The 25,309-nt window shown below is 36.2% G+C and overlaps 1 protein-coding gene and 2 long non-coding RNA genes across 4 annotated transcripts in view; 1 reads left to right on the top strand and 2 right to left on the bottom strand.

Annotated features, from left to right (window-relative positions):
• The window catches only part of LOC309494997 (uncharacterized protein), a 730,899-nt gene that overhangs the window by 369,351 nt on the left and 336,239 nt on the right, over nucleotides 1-25,309 (bottom strand). The window contains exons 26-28 of the mRNA XM_082164514.1: nucleotides 22,871-23,041; nucleotides 19,236-19,406; nucleotides 17,385-17,555 (exon numbers count right to left, since the gene is read on the bottom strand). Of these exons, the coding sequence (XP_082020640.1) occupies nucleotides 17,385-17,555; nucleotides 19,236-19,406; nucleotides 22,871-23,041 (513 nt within the window). The remainder of the gene's footprint in view (nucleotides 1-17,384; nucleotides 17,556-19,235; nucleotides 19,407-22,870; nucleotides 23,042-25,309) is intronic.
• The window catches only part of LOC309495024, a 214,082-nt gene that overhangs the window by 33,895 nt on the left and 154,878 nt on the right, over nucleotides 1-25,309 (top strand). The gene's annotated exons all lie outside the window — the stretch shown is intronic.
• Nucleotides 11,414-14,774, bottom strand: LOC309495027. Of its 2 annotated transcripts, XR_014204514.1 has the most exons (4): nucleotides 13,341-14,774; nucleotides 12,548-12,614; nucleotides 11,979-12,046; nucleotides 11,414-11,846 (listed from the first exon to the last, which is right to left on the bottom strand). It is a non-coding gene; the product is annotated as an uncharacterized lncRNA (long non-coding RNA). The 2 variants fall into 2 exon arrangements; XR_014204515.1 differs by lacking the exon at nucleotides 13,341-14,774 and having other exon boundaries at nucleotides 12,548-13,326.

The raw sequence follows: 25,309 nt of genomic DNA, 5'->3' as shown, positions 1-25,309 counted from the left end.
TATGGTTGGACACAGCTTAATTTAATAGTGTCAGCCCAACTAATTTACTTAATTTGCATCCAATTTATGTGTTTGTTATTTTCATTCATTCATTAATATTTCATTTATTTATTTTAGTGACACATAATTAAATTGATAGACTATAGCTAGCTATTTGCTAGCAGTAGCACATATTAGCATCTTTATTGCTAAGATTTACATGTTCCTTCAACCAATGCTTTTAAAAGTAAACAGATCAGTCCACAGCCAAACAAAATGCTCCACACTTCTCCACAAGGGTAACCCACTGTAATTTAAATGGTTCTAATAATTCCAATGTAATTGAACATTAAACACAATTACACACTATCAAGTCTTCCCCTTTTCTCATTTTCTCAAAAAAACATAAAATAACACTTAATTTGAACATTTATTCTCTCTTAATTCAACCATATGCAAAGCATGCTGGGAACTAACAAGCACTGCCCAGTTTCAGTTAATGTAACACAAATCATTCATGTAATCCAACACAAACGGATTAAGTAAACTTAAATTTTACATATTAAGCAGATTGAACACAATCAAATTAAGTTAGGGCAAAATGGCAGTTGGCGTCGCACTATACTGCCACCCGCTGGATGTAAGAATTTTTTACTTAACATAAATGGTTTGTGTTTAGACAACGCGTTAGGATTTTGTACTGTTGAGTTGAGACATAATTATGTGGACCTTAATAGAAAAAAAACATTTCAAGTCAACAAACACAATTATTATAAGTAAACTAAATATAAATATATCATGTAAAGTGCACAACCATCCTAGTTCATTTTTTTTAGTGTAAATCAATAGAAGAGGAATGGAATATGATCAGAAGGATGAATGGAATAAGGAAGGAGATAGAATATCCCATGTTAAATGAAGAGGAAACAGTAATAAAGCAGAAATGTTTTATAATACATTTATAAAAGTAAACAGTACGGAAAATCTGAATGAAGAATTTAAGAGAAAAAGGGAGGAAATATTAAAAGAAATCCTCATCTATTGGAAAAAAGAGAAGAAAGAGATGATATAATGGATGTCCCATTTGGAATGACGGAGCTAAAACGAGCACTGAGGAGAATGAGAAACTGCTCCTGGTCAAGATGAAATCAGCTATTATATGATTAAGCAGTTAAGCGAGGAATCGTTGAAAGTAATGTTAGAGTTCTATAATAAAGTTTGGGAAATGTGGGTAATCAAAGAACAAAACAGAAGGCAGGGGAAAAATCTCAAACCCAAAAATTCTTAGGAATGACAACGCTTTGGCTAACATGAGGACTGAACAAGAACAAAAGGCAGTGAGGCCTTAAATAGGGTTTATCATTAGGTATGATTCAACACAGGTGAGAGCATTACAACCATTTAACCAATGATAAACAATCTGGGTAGAAATAACGCCATCTAGTGGAAAATCAAGGAACTTTACAGTGGGAAATGCTGCTTGATAATAGAAGACAACAGTTAATGGCAGTATATTGGACAAATATTAAGAGTCAGGATGAGGTACATCCAACAAAGAATATACAAGGAATATGTTGGGAACAAGGAAAGAATAATATAGATGTGTATAAAGTAAATATAGATGTGTATAAGAGTGATGTACCCACATTACCCTTTATGGGTAAAAAAAATGAGATACAATAATAATAAAATAAGGAAGTAATGAGATGGAAAAAATGAGAACAAAGGAATATTTAGGGCTTAAGTACGGAATAATATACAGATATACACAGATGCTTCAAAAAAAGGATGGAGAGTAGGAGTGGCAGTCAATGGTCCAAAGTTACAGATAAAGAGAAAAGCTTGAATACGTGATCAACTGTCAGTAAATACAGGTGAACTGACGGCTATTCTGCTAGCAATGGAAATACAAAATGAAGTCATATGTTCAGATTCATATTCAGCAATGGTCAGTATTGATAACCAAAAGTCAGAATCAAGGCAATACATAGTAACTGAAATCCTTCAAAATCTCTTTGAGTTAAAACAAGATAGGATAGAAGTACAGTTTATGAGGGATCCAGCCCATGTGGGGATTAAAGGGAATGAAGAAGCAGATAAAGCAGTAGATGATAAAGAGGTAGAAATTGAGTTACCACATAGTATAAGAGAAATAAAATCAGAAATAAAAGAAAAAATGATTAAAAAGTGGCAACAGTATTGGGATAGTGAGACTAAAGAAAGACATTTATATGCAATTCAAAAGAAAGTGGCAAAAGGTAGAATGGGGGAAACAGGAGGGAGGAAAATATAATTACAAGATTAAGGATGGGACAAACAGGTTTGAATTATATCTAATATCTAAACATCCAATGGGATTGTGTGAGAAATGTGGACAGAGTGAAAGTGTCTGTGTCTGAAAATGAGAATGTGATTATAAATTGTAAGGATTACGATGCAGAAAGAGAAGTGCTAAGAGAAGAAATATGGAAGAATGAAGGAAAAGAGTTAACATTAAAGAATATATTAGACTCAGATATAGGAAATAGTACGGTAAAGGTACTGTTTCAGTTTCTGAATAACAGGATTAATTAAAAGAATGTAGGAGAAGTGTATATGTAACAGGGTTAAAATAAAATAAAATAAAATAAAATAAAATAAATGTTCCTATAAATGTTATGTCTTTCACCAAAATTACTGTTTTGTTCATTTAATAACTGTTGGTGACCCCTTGTGGCGACATGAGTAATTAGTGGGTAATTTGCCCTTTCACTTGTGAGGCCACACCCCTACCCCCAGCAGAGAAAGTTATCCGATGCTGAAGATGGTGGTAGGTAAAATGTGCTCTGGTGAAATGAGTGTTTTTGTAACTAAATATTTGTCAATTTCACGAATAATATTGAGAATAGAGTTTGTGGATGTTATGTAACAATATATAAATTGATGTTGATTGTATGTGACTAACTTTGTGAAGTTTGGATGCAACTTTCTCAATATGTGCGTTGCATGGCTGACGCCATCTTTTCAAATCAAACGCAAATGAATCTCTTATTTTTGTTTGCTTTTGTAGATGCATGTATGTGTAAATGCCCACTGTCGCCAGAGGATATATGTTTTTCCTTGTGTTACAGGTATGCTTTTATTTTTGATTCTTGACTGTTAAAACGGTTCTATTAAGACAAATTTGCGCTGCGTCGCAGTATGTTGTTTTAAGCAATGGCAGAGAAAGTTATCCGATGCTGAAGATGGTGATGCATGTATGTGTAAATGCCCACTGTCGCCAGAGGATATATGTTTTTCCTTGTGTTACAGTATACAACGCATGAAACGCAGTTCTCCGTGTCCGTCTGTGATTTGAGTGCTGTCGGATGAGAAGCGTTACACATATATAGGAGAGGTAGAGGTATGATGATATAGTGTGGGTAACGGAAAGGATATCTGAAAAAAGGAAATAGTGAGTTATTGGGAGTTACAGGGAACTTGGGTGGAAACTGGATGAGGTGAACACACAGCGCCAGGGGGGATGTTTAGAAAATGTTTCTGAGCTAAGCTACCTGATGATGGCAGTAATGCTCTATTTAATGCGGTTGCCAATAAAAGACAGAAGAAGAAGAAAAATGTATTGTATCAGAAGAAATCCTTTGGATTACATAGAAAATGTAAAAAATATTATGCTGTACAAATACAGTGCTGCTATAATCAATAAAGTAAAGGCTCTAAATGAGTTCAGTGATTCAGGTACAAAATTATTGTTAAAACATAAACAACACCATTAGATCACTTTTCCCTTTGTTCATGTGACTGTTATAACTGAATTACAGCAGCCGAACTAAATCTAAAGTTACAAATTGTATGATCAAATGATACAATAACATCAGTGATTTTCTCCTTCAGTGATTCTGCTTGTTAACATCAGGTGTCTTCAATAATGCTCAATCATCACTCAATTAATCACTTAATTATCTCATTAACTTCAACACTGCTTCAGTGTTACTTATAACACTCTGAGTGTGGACTCTTATAAACACTGAGCAGTGTTCATTTAACACTGGGGATTTTGCTGTGAAGAGGACTCAGTAAGTATAGATGAGGACAGTGAAAGGGAGTTAATAAGTGGAAGGCCAGAGGAAATTAAAATGATTGTGAGATTCAAAGGGATATGGAGTAAAAGAGGTAAACCCAATCTAATTAACAAATGAGTTGAGAAAACAAACAGGAGAGATTAAGTGTGCAAGAGTACTTCCAAGATTGAGCATTTATGGTAATATGTGAAAATGAGGAACAGAAGGATAAAGTGATGAACATGAAGGTTGTGTGTAAACAAGTGATTTCAAGTTAAGCAAACAGGTGAAAAATCATGGATATGTGGAGTAATTACAGGGGTCCCATTGGCTGTAACGAGGACAGAGCTGAAGAGGAATATAAAAGGAGGAAATGTAATTGAAGCAAAGCGATTGCAAAGGAATAGGGAAGGTAAGAAGTAAGAAAGTATTTCTGTAATGTTGTGCTTTGAAAGAGGAATACCAAGTAGAGTAATGGTTGGATATGTTAGCTTCCAGGTGAGAGCATCTGTGCGTGCTCCAGTGAGATGTTATAACTGCCAGAGATATGGTCATACTGTATATGCAGAGCCAAAAAGAGATGTGCACATTGTGGGAAAGAACATGAGTATGCAAAATGTGGAAGTAATGTGGAAGAAAAAAATTGTAATTGTGGTGGGGTGCATAATGTGGCATATGGAGGATGTGAAGTTAGAAAGAGGGCAGTAGAAATTCAAAAGGAAAGAGAAGGAAATAAGTTGTCATATTTGGAAGCAGTTAAAAAAGTGGACTCAAGGAAAAAGAAAGAGAATGAGAAGGAGGAATGGAGAGATCAGGGTTTTGGGACAGATTTTAAGTCAAGGCACTGGATCACAGTGTTAGGAAAGATACTTTTCACAAAAAGGTGCTGATGACCATGGCTGTTATTGCCATATAGTATATTTATGTCTATTACTGCAACCTTCTTTAAGTTCAGGATGAGCTGTGAAATGAAATATTTTACTCATGTTTTCTGTCTATATTTTTTTTAATAAAAATGTTTATGGCCTTTAGGAAAAATAAGGTATATTGATGTAATCAGTTTTACCTGAGAAGTGGAGGATCCATAAATCTATGAACACCACCTCAGTGCTCCCACGATGACTTCTCTGATGAAAGCAGTAGTCCGGTGGCGTAGTGAAAATACCGTTACGGTGATAAAACCACCAAATTTTATGCATGGTGTTTCCTCAGGGTCTATAGTGTAATTTTGGCCAGGAGCCCTCGAAAAAAAAAAAAACCTTTGTAACGTCATATTAGAAGTATATCATTATCAATGAAATATGCTTAAAATTTTCACAGCAACTTTCAAGTTCCTGCACAAGATAAAGTGTTCAAATGAATCCCAAAGTTAACATTTTATATGTTTATTTATGTTTATGAACTTTTACATAACTAAAGTTTCAATACATGTCAAAGTATTAGCAATATGATCTTTATTGGCCCTGTAATTGATAATTATGAGTGGTTACAGTTGCATTTGCAAAGAGGTGAGCAGTCTAGACTTGCTTTGGCACATTTGCAGGAACAATCCCCCTTACAGCAACATTTGATAAGTTCTCTGGAGGCTGTGGGGACTTCTGGAGGTGTCATCCAAACTGGTCCCAATACATGAAAGTAGGACTTGTCTTCAGCATGTCATTTCTCCAAGTGATAAAGGTCTCTTCATCTTTGGGGCCAGCAATAAGCCTAAAAGCTTCTGCTGTAGATTGTGAAGTGACAGTAGAGATTGTGAACTTTGCCAGAGCGAAAAGAGGCTGGTCAAATGTAGTGACTGGGGTTTGCCCAGGATTAGGAAATTCAATAGCTTGTCTAAGAGCATTCATGTTTAATCATGTCTGGAGTGGCAGATTTCTCATAAAACAGAGGAAGGAGTGCACATTTTGCTGGTGGGGTCTTCCACCAATGGTTGAAGCATGATATGCAGACCATGCAACTGCATCATCACTGGCCAGTTCTGTCTTCTCTACAAGTGGCAGTGCATGACTGACCCAGTTGTTTTCCTCTTCTCTTGCATAATCCAATAAGCCCATAGCTGTAACTACATTACACTCTGGCACTGAAACAGAAGTATTTGTCAGAGCTACAGCGGGGACAGTGGCAAAAGTATCAGGAAGAGCTTTATTTTTATTTTCAAAAGGTGGTATCATAATGGGTGGTCTCTGTCACAGTCATCCTTAGTTGGAAACTGAAACATGCTGATTCCAGTACCATGAAAGGAGCCTACAGAAGTGGTTTAACTTGGGTCATAGTCAAGGTTATCAAGGGCACCAACTGTGAAGAGCCCTTTCCGGAGACAAGCTGGAACCACAACACCATCAACTTCAAAGCGTTCACATGTGGCTTTAGCAAGCCAGTCTTCAATTTGAATAACTCTGTCATATGAAATGCTAATACCCATTTGGTTTCATTGCTGGACCAGTTGCTTGCTTCTGGTTTGTACATGTACATTAAGGCCTATGTAAATAGGGAGCGGTGGTTCACAATCAAGGCTGTGTCTGGTCAGCAGTGGGTGTTGCCCTTTTCTTTGTGTTATAAAGAATGCCTTGTCCCATTGTGAGGCAAGCCTGAGCCTCACATTTCTCTTGATCTTTAAAGTTGGAGCCATTCATTATCTTCGAGATAAGAGACTTTAGGCTTGAAGGAAGTGAGGTTTCTTGATATCTTTCTGGGAAGGAGCCAGTGAATTTGAAGCCTGTATGGTTGAATATGTCATTTTTAATAATCTTCGCAACTTTTGCCAGGATGAGAGCGTCTTCATCAAAATCTCTCTTCCTCAGAGCTTCCCTTATTCCTGTAAGTATCAAATGTTGAAACTTCACGGAGTGCACCTTGACCTATGACACCCTCACAGAAGAAGCACTTCCGGACATCCAGTTGTTGGCGTTTCATTGGCTTTCCCCCTCCAGATTCAACAGCATCCCGCACGTTCTTCTTTGTCGCTTTCATAAGCTTTGAATTGATAAACTTTAGGTGGCAAGATTTGTGTGAAGAATCAGAATGTGAAGCAAAATTGCTAGCAGTTTCATCATTCCCAAAATAGAGTTTAGTTGGAAGATTGTCAATCGCCCTGAATTGCTCGACATTAGCAAGAAATGATCTATAGGCATCAGATTTATCACCACTTGTCCCAGGTGTCTGCAAGGGACATCTCAGGGGTTCAGAAGTGTCTTTCTGGCTAATAATACATAGCCCAGTTCAGCTCCATGTTGAAGTTTCAGAAACTAATGTTATGTAAGCATAAAAGAACGAACGAATCAAGACATTCTGACCTGTAACACGTCTACAATAGGAAACCCAAATAACTGAAAGTACATCTAGCTATGTACTGTCACACACAAACAGGATTTAATGATGTGAGGCAGCCTAAAAACTAATGACCAAACTAAACTCAGTAGATAGCTATATGAATGACCTAGTTGAATTGAAAAATAAAAGAGAAAACCAAGATCTCTTAACATTTAAGCATTTTTGCTGCCGTTTTTAATAATTACGCCTATATAATACAGGATTTTTTTTTTTAGGTTTTTTGAGGTATAAGGTGTCTCGGCACTCTTTTTTTACACTTATAATTTGGAAGATCTAGTGGCCTGAGCACAAATTAACAAAAGGAAGTTTATTCAGTGGTCTTAAAAGGCCATTACCCTGAAAGTTTTACCTAAAAAAAAAAAAGGTCTTAAAGAAGCTTCATGTAAAATGTGGTGCTTTTATCACCTCAGTAACAGTATTATTTAATATGAGCACTACCCAACTGGACTACAACACTGGCCTATGTCTCCCTCTGTTGACGGAAATTATAAAGACATTTATAGAAATTTGTGTTCATAGCAATTTATGTTCATCTTTAATATTTTGCTTCAGGAAGCTGATGTTACGTAATGGAAAAGTACAACTTCCTGATGCAGAGTCAAATACAGGGTCTTCTGTTGGGAAATTATTAAAACAATATGGAATAGTGACAGACTCTAAGACAAATCATGCTTGAAGCTTTTAATAATTTTAACAATCACCTAATTATTAAAGATGATACTTTTTAAAGATTTATGTAGCCTAGGCTTATACATGATGTAACCTATATATTTATGAACTCTAGAATGAAGTAACCAAGTTTCTCTCTCTCATTTTCTCGAGACAGTTTCGCATGTTGGCACGTTTGTGGCAGCACTTACGTCAATGAAGGACACCTTTCTCAGTCACACACACACACACACACACACACACACACACACACACACACACGGCAACATATGGCAGACGTATACTGAATTTAATCTCAGTTATCACAGTTTGATGAGAAATAGTATGTACACACTACAAAAGTGCACAGGCTGCCATTTACAAACTCATACAGACAAACTTAATCTCATGCAATCAATGTCTTGCATTTGAGGTTTCATGTGAAACAGTTCATATTAGGAATAAGTGACCATACAATGTGATCTCACTTAATAGGAGATAGAAGTATGATAGAAGTTAGGGGCATTATCACAGGAAAGGCATTAAGGACACAGGTGATGAGTGGCAGCATTTGTACAAGAAGAAACTATACAAAGAAAAACTTACCCATGAAGATCTATGGACTGAGCTGTACTAAAGTGAGCATAAATACACTGTGGAAATAAATGGGTCACGGCACTCAAACAAGGTACTGGACATCGCTTTTATTGTTTACTCCCCATTTGTCCCTCAGTAACTTGAATTTTTTTTTGACAGATGAGGTCTTTACTGAAAAAGTGATGAGAAATACAGTACAGTATATACAATATTCACAGTAGTTAAGGCGACATGAAAGGGACATTTCATGCATGTAAATATGAGCTGCTGTATCAACAAATCAACAAAAAGGCTCACAGAGTTACAAAGGGTATGTTACATCAAAATCTCCACAAACCTGAAAAGAAGTCACATAAAAATACATTTAGCTCCCAGTCTGAAAAAGTACGAAAACATTTTGTGAGTAGGTTCATACAGGCCGTTTCTGGACAGTTTTATACTGTATATACAAAAGAAGAAACATTATAAAACAACAATAACAACACTGCTTCATGTTCAGCAGGATTTACACCATTTACACCAGTGTCACATTTTAAACTTTGTTTCTCACACTTTTGGTTTTATTAAAGGTTCTCAGTTGCCAAAACAAAGATATAAACACAGAAATTTAAAGTACAGATTCTGTTGAGTTTTACCAGCTTTGTAAAGGCTCACCAGTGAGAATAACATGAAGTTGTCATGCCTTTAACAGCTGAATGCGGCGATTTCCATGTTTCTCAGCAAAACGCTTCACAAATGTATCTAGATCTAATGCCCTTGTGCGTGTTGATTCAATGCTGAGTACAGCCAAACTCGATAGTCTCTTTTCTGTCATAGTTGACCGCAAATAAGTCTTTATGAGCCTGAGAGATGAAAAACAGGGAGCACAGCGGCATCCTCCACCTAAAACACACAGCATCAGAGCCGAACACTGGGACACACAGCATCAGAGCTGAACACTGGGACACACAGCATCAGAGCTGAACACTGGGACACACAGCATCAGAGCTGAACACTGGGACACACAGCATCAGAGCTGAACACTGGGACACACAGCATCAGAGCTGAACACTGGGACACACAGCATCAGAGCTGAACACTGGGACACACAGCATCAGAGCTGAACACTGGGACACACAGCATCAGAGCTGAACACTGGGACACACAGCATCAGAGCTGAACACTGGGACACACAGCATCAGAGCTGAACACTGGGACACACAGCATCAAAAACAACTCAGAGATGTGTTTCACAACTGGCTGGAACAAACACAAAAGCCTTCTGATGAGAGTCACATGATACAGTCTCCTGAAGTACAGAAGCAGTGCGAGATGTGCAGGTGTCAGTGTGATTTGTAAGGGCCGTGTCTCACCCGAGCAGGAACCGCAGCACCTCCAGCGTGTCTGTGACGGGCTCCAGGAAGATGGCCATCCGCTTGAAGCAGATCACCATGTTCAGCAGGTCAAAGGTCAGCGCTCTGGGGCCGCCCAGCTCAGAGGCGCTGTCTATGGAGGACGAGTCCTTGGCGGGACACTGGGTGAGTTTGGCCCGATCGCTGCCCGTCTGCGGGAGCTCATGAGGAGAGGAGGCTGTGCACTGCATGCTGGGAGATCAGAGAACATCAACACTGGCTGCGTTCCAAACCGCATACTCAATGAGTAGGTACTTAATTTCAATGAGTACTTACTTAACGAGCGCTAAAAGAGTAGGTACTTTATAGCCAAATCTCGTTGAGTATGAATGCGAACCGGACATCTGCCATGTTGACGTTATCATGTGACCTACGACACGTAATCACACGCGCAACAACTTAAAAGATTCGAACGGACACGTTTAATTCATCTATCCGTAAATCTTGATATTGATTAAACTTGCTCATTTTGTGGTCTTTTTGAAGAAACTGCTGCCCATTTATTTTGTGAATACATTTAGGGTTGATTTAAGTTATTTTATTTAACCCTACTAATGTGAACTACCGTTTTATCCTTAACGATGTTATTTATTTTTATTACGAAATCCCAAAATTGTCATCTCTTGAATATGTTTTTAATTTTTTATATCCAAATATTTTCATCCACAAGCAAAAGTGGCTAACTGCTTTATTTTTTCCTCTTTTTCTTGTTGAATTTAACGGTCGTTTCATCTCTCAGGCCTATAAATAACAAAAAATGTTTTTTTTTTTAATGTATTATAATGAATTATTTAAGAAAATATATATTAAGATATTCAACCTTGTAGGTTCTTTTTTCCTGTGTAAAAAATCTCATATTATGTATGCAAACCCATTATATATATATATATATATATATTATGGGTTTGCATACATAATGAGATTTTTTACAGATCTCATAACATCAGTAACTCGACAGCCCTACCTAGAACGGGTTTCCTCAGCGTTTGTAATGTCGGCACAAAGGGCAGCTGTGCGAAGATTTGCCTTTGGAGGAAAACTGTTGATTTTCTACTCAAAAAATTTAAGTATCATTAATATTAAAAATTAATATTACCTCAGAATGAATTGCATTTCTATCCCACCCCAAAACATACAATAATAACAACGATAAATGCTGACCAATACTTAATTATATGACTTTTTACTGAAAATTATATAATTCAATAAAACAAACAAATTGTAATGTATGTCATATGACATAGCTATGCATGATTGAATACACTCTAGATGTGTATATAATGAACATATCTACATTTTCTTTCAAACAATTAAATAAAACATTAATTAAATAATTATATTTTATTTACTGACAACAATGAGAAATATTAATAAATTAGTAAAAGAATGAATGAAAGTCACCATCACATAATAAACAAATGCATAAGTCAACACATGAAACAAAGCTTTATTCAAACTACAATCATGTATGTAGACTACAGGCACTGAACCCCACATCCTTCTGCCGTCTCAACACAGCGGTTCCCATTCTGCGGCTTTATTCTGATGAATCAGCTGACCGCCAGAGGTGAGCCATTCCCTCGTGCCGGAGGTTGTTGCGTGATGTGTTGTGCTTCACAATCTGAGGCAAGTGGAGTGATGGAGGGACCATCTCTAGGATTCAGCTCTGTGCTCTTCATCCTCAGTGCTCACACCAGCCCGCTGACATTTCAGATCCTACAAAATGCACAAACATAACACAAAAGCAGTCATTTTAACCACACAATGTCATTTGATTTCAGTATTATTTAGAAGACAAAAACGCTTTTTTTCCACAAATGCCGCCATCATCTTCCCTTGCAGGTCCTGCTCCACCACAAAAGATCTGCAGCAAATGCACAGAAATCAATAATCAGAAAGGTGATGTAATAGCTCTGTTTGAAATTACAATAATTAAAATAAACTACAACTTACCGGTAATATTGAAATAGTTGTTGTTATTCATTTCTGTACTCACTCAAAGCCTTTGATGGCAGCATTCAGCTTCATGAGCTCCACCGGATAAACACATCTGTTCATCTGTCCCTGTAACATCCAGACAAGATTCACATTACCTCTGTGATTTATGAGCTCAGCACTACATTTACATGTTGAGGTTGTTTTAACTTTTTATCCAACATAAATGTTCCTCAATTTATCAACAGTAATGGACAAATAAAATAGATAACTTATGTTTAACGTTAGTTACTTTATATATTTGTTCTACATAATAGCACACATTTCACTCAGATGTCTATTTCATGTTGTGATATTTCAAGATTTTCCTGTCAGATGTAAATAGACATTTATTAAAATAAGCGTCTTTGATGTATGGTTTGTTTATGTAAATCCACTTTAGAGACGTAACTTACGTGTCTTTACTGGAGCTCCACTGTTAGCTAACGTTATACATAATAAAACGTGTTTTTACAGCAAAATCACAACTATACTATACTGTGTAACGTCTTTACACCTTCAACAATTCAACAGTTTACTCTACAGTAGTTCAACTCGTGCAATTTTAACAAAAGGAACGTGTTTACTCACGTTTGAAAGCACCCGCGTCGCTGATCTCTGCGATGTTTTATAATGACGTATCCTCTCGCGTGGCCTCCTGGGATAGAAGAGTATCCATCGGATGAGCACTCAAAAATCTGTCCGGAAGAAGTAAGCCATCCGGGAACTTCTCGCCTACTCTTTTATGAATACTGATGTTTCGAACGTACTGCTTCCTTCACGTACTGTTTTCGCCTACTATATAGTAGGAAAGTAGGCATATTGGAACGCACTTAAGTCCGAATCTCGCGATAATTCGTACGTCACCCAGGTAATTCTCGCCTACTCTTTTGGATTCGTACATACTTTTTCGCTCGCCTACTCTTTTTCCCATACTAAATAGTAGGGAAGTATGCGGTTTGGAACGCAGCAACTGTGTTTATCTCTGCACACACGTGACAGTCAAGAGACTCACATCTGTGGATGAAATTAAAACTGATGCCAGCCAAGAAAGCCTAATTAAAAGCTTAAACAGATCAGCAATGTCAAATCCAGTAGACTTATATATTACTGTGAAGCTGCTTTGAAACTTTGTATTATATAAAGAGTTATAAATAAAGGTGAGCAGATTTGACTGGATCATAACCAGAAGAAAAAAAACACTGATGCTTTAAAACACATGAACAGAAGAGTCATTATAACTGATGTTAAACTGATTTTAACACACCTGACGACCATGTTTAAAACAATAACACATTAACTTATTAGGTATGAGTAATAAAAGGTGAATATTAATAAAGACGTCATATAAACATCAACCAGAAGAAAACAGACAATGACATACCTTTAAATCCTTCAAACAGTGTCTTCTGCCCGCAACAGTCATTAAACAGTCTTTAACCCTTTCACGCATAGTGGTCTCTACAGTGGACAGCTATTAAAAAAGCATTTTCTTGATTTTGCACGGGTTTTTATGGCAAAGTTGCACATCAATCTCTTCATTGGACCCTGGTGCATCATCCTATAAATTGCAATCAAGTGGCAAGCCTTTGTGTTTCGATTTTTTCCCCCTCCAAACCAAGATGGCCAAGGGTCAGTCAGACATGCCAAGTTGCTCCAGAATATCCACCCATTCCTTCTATCCTAGGAGACTCTTGTAGGTAAAAAAAATATTGCAGCATAAAGCAATATCTAATGAGTCATATCACAGTAAAATTTTCCAAGTTTTGATTTTAGATTGAGAGAAAACTCTGATTAATCACATGTCCACTGTAGTGGACGTCATGCATGCAATGGCTATATTTCAGATACAATTCATAATTATAATGTGAATATTGTTTTTGAAATTTAAAACTTAAAAACTTAATATGCATTGACTTTTTCTACTGTAAATAAATGTATTTGTATTATTAGAATGTAATTTTCATTGACATCGAAAAAAGTCATGTGATTACATAATGTATGACACTTGTAATGCATTACTTTACTTGTTAGATCAAAAAGTAATCTGATTTTATAATGCATGTTATTGTAATGCATTTTTTACTCATAACATCAAAAAGTAATCTGATTACATAATGCATGTTACTTGTAATGCGTTTCCTTTCTCATAACATCAAAAAGTAATCTGATTATGTAATGTGCGTTATTGTAATGTGTTTTTTTACTCATAACATCAAAAAGTAATCTGATTACGTAATGCATGTTACTTGTAATGCGTTTCTTTACTCATAACATCAAAAAGTAATCTGATTAGGTAATGCATGTTACTTGTAATGCGTTTCTTTACTCGTTACATCAAAAAGTAATCTGATTAGGTAATGCATGTTACTTGTAACACATTACTTTACTTGTAACATCAAAAAAGTAATCTGAATGCGTTATGCATGTTACTTGTAATGCGTTACCCCCAACACTGATCATTTCAGATGAGATTGAAAAAACGTATCGCTAGGTTTTCTCAGAGGAGGGCTATGATAGAAATGTGCATGTCCATCTTGAACATAATCAGAATTATCAGCTAATAAGGGTAAATCTCCATACTCTGGTGCACTGGAGGGAGCATCTGAGTGGTTTCCACAGTTGTACCTTGACAGGCTGTAGAAAATTCTGATGGAATCACGTCCTCATGTTCTGATATCAAAGATACGCAAAGTGCAACTTGTATGAAGTTGTATGAAGCCATTGCAATATTTTGCATTTATATTTTTTGTATATATTTTATAGTTTTCACATTATTTGATATAATTGCATTGATTAGTGTGTTAAATTCACACACTTTATCTGTTTGATTATTGTCTTATATTTAATACAGTATATCTTCAGTTTAAACCAACCGCATGCTGTCCACTCAAGTGGACATCTGAAGATCTCTTTGAAAAATTTGTAAAAAAATTAAATAAAAATCAATTCTTGTTTTTCATGCCCTAAGAGCAATAAAAACACATAGGAAAAAAATCCTGACTGAGGGTATCATAATTCATGCATGAAAGGGTTAATATATATGTAAAAAAAAGATGGATAAATATTAGATAAAAAACGCTTTATTACCGCCTGTCCTCCGACTCCTGCTTCCGCAATCCGCAGGCAGAAGTGTAGATGTCAGAGCGCGATGATTGAGTGTCAGGAAGAGGAGAAGATCACCGATCACATCGATCGGATCTTCTTCTTCTTTCAGATTTTATTGGCGGTTGACAAACAACAAACTGGTGTATTACCGCCAACGACTGGTATGGAGTGTGGATCAAAATGACATTTTTATATCCTCTCCCACAAATTAGTTATTACAAAAATAAAACTATAACATTCATTTCCAGAGTCATTTTGTAAAATATCTCCTAGTATAAATTGAATTTTTGCATTAGAATCCTTCATTCAGGCTCGTATCTCTGACAGTATAGCATAACATGTTCCAGTTTCTTCTTGCCCACAAAATTCACACCGGCTTCCCGTATCATGTTTACCCATTTTATAAAGTGTACCGTTTAGTCTTGTATGTCCAAATCTCATCCTTGATATTATCATCTCATCTCTCATGTTTTTTCCTGCACTTCTCATTTATCCCACTTTCCTTTGAATTCTGTATAATGTTTGCTGTATTTCTATTAAAATGTCTGGTCTACTTTCCGAATGCATCGATCGGATCTATTCTGATATTTTCTGTTATATAAGTTTAGAGGACACTTTTGTCAATGTCTGCATTATAACTGTTTTTATTATTATTATCACATTTTTTCTTCTGTTTGTGTGTTCTGTGACATTTATTATTGCTCGGTATATATTTTTTTGCGGCTACAATATGAACTATTAGTTTGACTGTTGGCTGAGATTGTGTTGGATATATTTGAGAATATGTGTGATTAACGCTCTTTCCCGCCATTTGTTTAATCACAATTCAATTGTAAATTTACAAACATCAACAATTCTGAGAAGCCATTCTGTCCAAGAGCAAACTTCACTTACTTTAGTGTATAAGATATGCTATAATTAGCCTAATTTAAATATTAAAATGTGTTTGTACGGAAAGGAATAACTGATTTAGTGTAAATATTGATGGTGTAGCACTAGCTGTTTCTGAAGAGATAAATATAGGCTCACTCGTAGTGATCATGTGATGACAGACATTTGCACCTTAATCATAATAATTTGACTTTCACTCACACACACACACACACACACACACACACACACACACACACACACACACACACACACACACACACACACACACACACACACACACACACACACACCAACATAAAGACAACAATAATAATGTGACTTTGGCAAATATCCTCTTCAGATGAGCATCAATCAAATCTCAGGAAGACTTTTGAGAAAGACATTAAAATCATAATCATCATTAAACCCTGTAAATAATCCAGTTCCCCGAAACCCAGATGAAACTCAGCTCTGAAGTTCATTACTGTTACTGTGATTGTGTTGAGCTGCTCACTTCACTGAGATGGATGATTAAAAAATAAATAAAACAATTCACTAATAATAGATAAATGATAAGAAAACTTTATTAGATATTATACAAAACATTAATGTACATTTATATACAGTAAATCCAGTAAAGGTCACGTGACTTCAGTGTTGATGATGATGATGTCTCTATAGTGGCTCCATATTCACCATCATTTAATATCTGTCAGTAAATAAAACACAGACAGTAACACATGCATTACTGACACATCAGAGGATTGACTAGTTCAAGTGACATTATTATATTATATGATATGAATCAATACTTACTGCAGTGTCTTGAGCTTATAATGTGGATTATCTTTTAGAGCAGAGAGACTCTTCACATCTCGTAGAAGATTCCCAGTCAGATCCAGTTCTCTGAGGTGTGAGTTTGATCTCAGAGCTGAAGTCAGAGCAGCACAACCTTCATCTGTGATCTTACACCTCGACAACCTGTAGAACAACGACACACACTTTAATCTCTCAGTTTAGATAAACTAATAAACCCTCCTCAAATTTCAACATCAAGATCATATTTGATGCATTTGAACATGATTTTTCACAAAAGATGTATGGATAATCTAGTAAACCTAAGTTGCTTCAGTCCAGAAAATGATCATCTTGAAATATTACTAACATTATAAAGGTTATTCTTATGTTTACTTAAAAATCCTTAAAGATTTCACAGCAAAAAGTCACATGACCCACGAGCTGAAGGGACACGTTTTAAAATTATACTCGCCTTTTACTTGCTAAAAAAAACTATAAACCATCAACCAGACAACAGAAGGCAAGTAGTAGATTGTGTGCAACAGGTTTTTGATCATGTTGATAATTTAGATCAAATATGATACAGTAGGAATGAAAGGGTTAAAATAACATTATTCTAGTCTCAGTTAAGATTAATGTATGATCTTACGTCAGTTTCTCCAGTTTACAGTGAGGATCCTTCAGTCCATCAGAGAGCAGCGTCAGACCTTTAACTCCTATTATATTCTGAGTCAGATCCAGTTCTCTGAGGTGTGAGTTTGATCTCAGAGCTGAAGCCAGAGCAGCACAACCTTCATCTGTGATCTTACACCCCCTCAACCTGTAGAACAACGACACACACTTTAATCTCTCAGTTCAGCAGGAACTACACAACCACAGAGAGACTGAGATATTAAATACTAAGGGCCAGATTTATTAAACAGGGCAAATTATCGTGAGAGTGCAATCCCATAAAAGCGCCGATGGAAGTGGAAAGTTCTGAGTTTGATCGACTGACGAAGTGGAAGTTAAAGAACAGAGACTCAGCCGGATCATTTCCATAAAGACCAACACAATCTACCAGTTAGCGTCTGGTCTCAGATCTGCTTTTTTTGGGCAGTAAATAATGGCTCAAACACCAGCGGCCTGATGAATAAACGTTGCATACGCAAAAATAAGCATTGAAATGTGTGTACGCAATTTTCCACACACACATCGGGATTTATAAAAAATAAACTAGTGTAAATATGTGCGCACCGTACAGACACTCTAGACCACGCGTACACACTCTTTTACTGGAGTGAGTGAAGTAATGAAGTCAACAGAATGATTTAAACTGTTTTACATCTGATAAACACATTTAGGTTAAATATGCCACTCTCATTAATGGAGTTAAGCACTGAAATTGAATGAAATCATTGTCCAGAAGTTACAACATTTTTAATTAATGTAAATAGAAATATTAGTAGTGAATGTGCTGCTTTTGAACACTTTTCCTGTGGCATGCTGTGTTTTAATGTTTTAGCCATCGAGGATTGCTTGGCACATGATAATTCTGCTTTATATTCTGATCTAAATAGCAGATGTTCTGAGAAAATATTTCCACGCAAATAATGATCAATGATGAGCACTTGACTCCGTCTAAGCAGATTAGCAGCGACACAGACGGTATAATGACAGGCAATGAAGGACTCGCTCGCTGATGGAACGGTCCATTGGCCGGGTTGAATAAGTGCGCTGACTCAGTGCTGTACGATCTGCTGCACGCAGGAGCTGTTGGTGTCGAGCACAGACAGAGAGGAGCCCAATCATAACCACTGTCATGCTCTTCACACTATTATGAAAATACTATTGCATTTGAAGGACAGAATTGGAAGGAAACCGTAACGTTTTACATTTAAAATGTTTTGTCAGTGACGCTGAGTCAGACAATTATTTACACTGCAAAAAATATATAAAATCCCCAGGACCAGAGTTGAGAACCACTGACATAAAATGCATATAAATATCAGTCGTCACTCTATATCTGCCAATAACATGTCTTAGTAAGATGATATTTAAATGCTTAGTTTTATGATCAAAGCTCTGTACTTTTAAAACATATAATGTGATGCAATACAATGATGATTGAGAGATAAACTAATAAACCTTCCTCAAAAGCCTGATGATCATATTTGATAAATTTGAACATGATTTTTCACAAAAGATGTATGAATAATCTAGTAAACCTAAGTTGCTTCAGTGCAGAAAATGATCATCTTGAAATATTACTAACATTATAAAGGTTATTCTTATATTTACTTAAAAATCGTTTTTATCGGACACGTTTTAAAATTATACTTGCCTTTTACTTGCTAAAAAAAACTATAAACCATCAACCAGACAACAGAAGGCAAGTAGTAGATTGTGTGCAACAGGTTTTTGATCATGGTGATAATTTAGATCAAATATGATACAGTAGGAATTAAAGGGTTAAAATAACATTATTCTAGTCTCAGTGAAGATTAATGTATGATCTTACCTCAGTTTCTCCAGTTTACAGTGAGGATCCTTCAGTCCATCAGAGAGCAGCGTCAGACCTTTAACTCCTATTATATTCTGAGTCAGATCCAGTTCTCTGAGGTGTGAGTTTGATCTCAGAGCTGAAGCCAGAGCAGCACAACCTTCATCTGTGATCTTACACCCCCACAACCTGTAGAACAACGACACACACTTTAATCTCTCAGTTCAGCAGGAACTACACAACCACAGAGAGACTGAGATATTAAATACTAAGGGCCAGATTTTCTAAACCGGGCAAATTATCGTGAGAGCGCAATCCCATAAAAGCGCCGATGGAAGTGGAAAGTTCTGAGTTTGATCGACTGACGAAGCGGAAGTTAAAGAACAGAGACTCAGCCGGATCATTTCCATAAAGACCAACACAATCTACCAGTTAGCGTCTGGTTTCAGACCTGCTGTTTTTGGGTGGTTAATAATGGCTCAAACACCAGCGGCCTGATGAATAAACGTTGCATACGCACAAAAAAGCATTGAAATGTGTGTACGCAATTTCCCACGGATAAAAAAGGATTTATAAAAAAATAAACGTGTAAATTAGGGCTGTCAATCGATTAAAAATTTTAATCGATTAATCGCATGATTGTCATGAGTTAACTCGTGATTAATCGCACATTTTTTTTATTTGTTCTAAATGTAACTTAAATTAATACTTTTCAAGTTTGTAATACTCTAATCAACGTGGGCATGGATAATGGATGCTTTATGCAAATGTATGTTTATTATTGAAACCATAGTCAACATAGAGCATGAAGACGAGACATGTTTCAAAGGTCATAGATGTTTTTCAAAGAACTTGTTCATGTCTATTAGACACATGTAGAAAGAACAAAGAAATACCAGGTTCCCATTACTTCTCTTTCATTGCACTGAGCAATTAACACAAACATTTGCATTTTAGATTTTTTAGATTAACACAAACATTTACATTTTAGATTTTTTAGATTAACACAAACATTTACATTTTAGATTTTTGCATGACAGGGCAGCTCTTCTGAAAATGCTAAATGTACATTTATTATTTATTATTAGGCTACATTATAGTTTGTCTCTCTCTGTGCCCATTTTGATGAAGCTAAATTCTCAATAAAACTGTTTTCATTGGTATATTTTACTGTTTCTGTTGTCAAACAATGGAATGAATATGAAATGGTGACTGAAATGCGACCCATTAAGACATAACCAGCTCTCCCTTCCAAGACGTTAATCTGCACAAAAATCCTGATAATCGAGCCGTCGTCTGATGAAATCAAATGCATATAAGATAAACACAATATCTGTTTTGCGATTTCGGCTATACTTGCATGTAAAATTAGAGAAGCAACATCATATCTGTGTTTAACTGAATTAAAGCGCTGCTCCTCTCTCCAGCGCGAGACGCAGAGAGAGAGCGAGAGAGCGAGAGGCGCGCGCGCGTGCTGGGAGAGCAGTACCGGCGGTACCGGTAGATTCTCAGAAACTAAATAAGGTTTGGGCGCTTTGTTGAAGGGAAAAAAATCGCTAAATGGGTCTGCAATGTCGCTAAGTTGGCAACACTGTGTATCTCCATTTCTACAACTAGGTTTTGGGCCACGGGTCAAACAGAAAATACGCGCTGCGTTAATCGAGCGTTAAAAAAAATTGTGCCGTTAATATGATTTTGCGTTAACGCGTTATTAACGCGCTAACTTTCTGACAGCCCTAGTGTAAATATGTGCGCACCGTACGGACACTCTAGACCGTGCGTACACACTCTTTTACTGGAGTGAGTGAAGTAATGAAGTAAACAGAATGATCTAAACTGTTTTACATCTGATACACACATTTAGGTTAAACAGGGTCGCTGCACACTTTTTAAAGTCAAATTTAAGGCTTTTTAAGACCTGAAGAAATCAAAATTAATACCTTACATTAGGGGTGTGACAAAAATATATCTTGGTATTTTCAAAGTTTTGTTGATAATAATTAGATGATATTTCACTGATTGTGTTTTGTACTGGTGCCATGGCTGGTTTAGGCCTGTTGTTGACAGCAGACTCACGAAGATATTCATATTATTCATATTCTATGCAGTGGTCAGTTCACAGCAGTGACAGAAATTAACATGTTTATTAAGGGTCAATATTTGCCACCTTAAATTGATTTCCAGGGGCATTTTCACCTCTAGATGGACATGTTTTATAAACTTATTTAGAGATATGCATCACCTTTTATGTCAAATTCTAACATTCAAATTCAATTCTATTAGAATAATAACACAGTACCACTGTTACCAGTCAAATCAAATCATTAAATCAAAATCCATCTTTGCAGTGCAGAGGAGACACAGAAGCGGCATTAATATATTTACACTCCATTTACAATTGCATAAATAAAGCCATGAGATAATTTTTTGGTCAATATTTAAATATGAAATTATTTCTAATTTTAATGTTTTAATTAAAGTGTATTTTAAATATGAATCTAAAAAATTTATGAAATCATTGTCCAGAAGTTACATTTTTTATTAATTTAAATAGAAATATTAGTAGTGAATGCGCTGCTTTTGAACTCTTTTCCTGTGGCATGCTGTGTTTTAATGTTTTAGCCAGCGAGGATTGCTTGGCACATGATAATTCTGCTTTATATTCTGATCTAAATAGCAGATGTTCTGAGAAAATATTTCCATGCAAATAATGATCGATGATGAGCACTTGACTCCGTCTAAGCAGATTAGCAGCGACACAGACGGTATAATGACAGGCAATGAAGGACTCGCTCGCTGATGGAACGGTCCATTGGCCGGGTTGAATAAGTGCGCTGACTCAGTGCTGTACGATCTGCTGCACGCAGGAGCTGTTGGTGTCGAGCACAGACAGAGAGGAGCCCAATCATAACCACTGTCATGCTCTTCACACTATTAGGAAAATACTATTGCATTTGAAGGACCGAAGGGGAAGGAAACCGTAACGTTTTACATTTAAAATGTTTTGTCAGTGACGCTGAGTCAGACAATTATTTACACTGCAATATATATATATATAATCCCCAGGACCAGAGTTGAGAACCACTGACATAAAATACATATAAATATCAGTCGTCACTCTATATCTGCCAATAACATGTCTTAGTAAGATGATATTTAAATGCTTAGTTTTATGATCAAAGCTCTGTAATTTTAAAACATATAATGTAATGCAATACAATGATGATTGAGAGATAAACTAATAAACCTTCCTCAAAAGCCTGATGATCATATTTGATACATTTGAACATGATTTTTCACAAAATATGTATGAATAATCTAGTAAACCTAACTTGCTTCAGTCCAGAAAATGATCATCTTGAAATATTACTAACATTATAAAGGTTATTCTTATGTTTACTTAAAAATCCGTAAAGATTTCACAGTAAAAAGTCACATGACCCACGAGCTGAAGGGACACGTTTTAAAATTATACTTGCCTTTTACTTGCTAAAAACTATAAACCATCAACCAGACAACAGAAGGCAAGTAGTAGATTGTGTGCAACAGGTTTTTGATCATGTTGATAATTTAGATCAAATATGATACAGTCGGAATTAAAGGGTTAAAATAACATTATTCTAGTCTCAGTTAAGATTAATGTATGATCTTACTTCAGTTTCTCCAGTTTACAGTGAGGATCCTTCAGTCCATCAGAGAGCAGCGTCAGACCTTTAACTCCTATTATATTCCCAGTCAGATCCAGTTCTGTGAGGTGTGAGTTTGATCTCAGAGCTGAAGCCAGAGCAGCACAACCTTCATCTGTGATCTCACACATACTCAACCTGTAGAACAACGACACACACTTTAATCTCTCAGTTCAGCAGGAACTACACAACCACAGAGAGACTGAGATATTAAATACTAAGGGCCAGATTTACTAAAGAGGGCAAATTATCGTGAGAGTGCAATCCCATAAAAGCGCCGATGGAAGTGGAAAGTTCTGAGTTTGATCGACTGACGAAGTGGAAGTTAAAGAACAGAGACTCAGCCGGATCATTTCCATAAAGACCAACACAATCTACCAGACGCGAACACCTCCGTGAAGTTGGCACACCCCATAAAACGAAATAATCTCCAAAACTATGCCATTCGTTTGTTCTGATTTGTGCCGCAAAAACGAATGTTTGTGCTGGTTTGGTGTTTGAGATATTGAACATTATTTTTTTGGTTGTGTGACGTCACTCTCCACCCCATGCTGTTCAAATCGCCCCAAACCGGTGCCAATCGTTTGTGCCGTTAAAACAAACACTGTATCTATTTTCCTTTCGCAGATATAGCAAATTTAACTCGGGAGCTGTGACATCACTCTCCACCCCATTTCGTCTAAATCGCACAAAAACTGTCGTTCGTTTGTGCCGGTTTGTGCCGTTACGATGAACATTGTATCTTTTTCCCCTCCTTAGAAATAACACATTGGATTCAGGACAGTGATGTCACTCTCCACCCCATGCCGTCCAAATCGCCCCAAACCGGTGTCGCTCGTTTGTGCTGTTGAAAGAACCATCATATATTATTCGATTCTTTAGACATCACAAAATCTTTTTTGATTAGTGACGTCACGCAAGCAAGCCGCGCTCTCCATCCATCTCGTCTACAAACCTGTCTGGGTCGTTTGTGCTCGCACAGGGTCGCTGATGTCATTGTTCTTTAGATATTGGAATGTTTTATTTTAGATTTGTGCTAGATATTGACATTTGGTCTTTATATAATCACCAATGCACTATGATATGTAATGTACTGTCACTACTCTGGCTGTAGGCTACGAGTGACTGATGCTCTAATTTTGTATTAAGATCAAATAAAATAACCAATTTTTTTATTTTTTTATTGTGTAGTGTCTTAAGTTTTCTAAATACTTTTAACAGCTTACAGACATTTAAAGTCTTTCTGCCCCCTTAAAAAATATATCAGTCAGATTAAGATTTACTGAATCCTTTTGAGAACGAAATCAACTAATTCATTACAAAAGAGCTCGAAAAGACAGAACATTCTCTAGTTATAAGAAAAGTAGCAATAACTGAACTTGGCCAGTACAGGATGGGTGACAATCTTTTCTGTGAATTAGTAAAATTTTAGTCTGTTGTTCACATTGTAAAGTTAATTATATGACTTCAGAGGATTAAATTGAACACCTTTGCCACTTGTATATTGCTTTCTGTCATTTCCTCTGTATAACATCAAGCTTTTTGCCATGAAATGTACATTGCTGTACATATCTTAACTAATAACTTAATGTATTTTATGGCATGGCATAAGAATGTCATAGGTCTACTTTTATTAATGTGACCAATGGACGATCATTTGGACATGAAACATTTACCGGATTGCCCAAGATTAATATTGTGTCTATCAATTTCTTATTTGTTAAAATGATCCTGTAAATTGTATTGACCTGCACACATGATTTTAGTAATTTTTTAGTATTTTATCTCAGAGCACATGCTTACCTTTTTCACTGCCAGATGCCCAGTTTTGTTTTCCCACTATGCAGTGCTTAGGGTAAACAAATGTTTTTAAGGGGGCAGAAAGATTTTAAATGTCTGTAAGCTGTTAACACTATTCAGAAAACTTAAGACACTACACAATAAAAAAAATTGGTTCTTTTATTTTATTTTATTTTAATACAAGATTAAAGCATCAGTCACACAGGTCCTAGTGACAGTACATTACATATCATAGTGCATTGGTGATTATATAAAGACCAAATGTCAATATCTAGCACAAATCTAAAATAAAACATTCCCATATCTAAAGAACAATGACATCAGCGGCCCTGTGCGAGCACAAACGACCCAGACGGGTTTGTAGACGAGATGGATGGAGAGCGCGGCTTGCTTGCGTGACATCACTAATCAAAAAAGATTTTGGTTTTTGTGTTGATTTGTCTTTTTTTTTCGCTTTAATGTCTTGTCGATATATTTAGTGGTATTGTCTTTACTGTTTTGTGTGATTTTTTTTTTTTGATTTTTTTGGGTTGTGTGTGTGTAATATGTGCTAAATTGTGGGGGAAAAAAAGAAGATTTTGTGATGTCTAAAGAATGTAATAATTT

This window comes from Leuciscus leuciscus (assembly GCF_965113295.1).
Source record: "Leuciscus leuciscus genome assembly, chromosome: 3".
Classification (NCBI taxonomy): domain Eukaryota; kingdom Metazoa; phylum Chordata; class Actinopteri; order Cypriniformes; family Leuciscidae; genus Leuciscus; species Leuciscus leuciscus.
The sequence above is the reverse complement of the archived record's forward strand: the minus strand, read 5'-3'. Positions and strand labels throughout refer to the sequence as shown.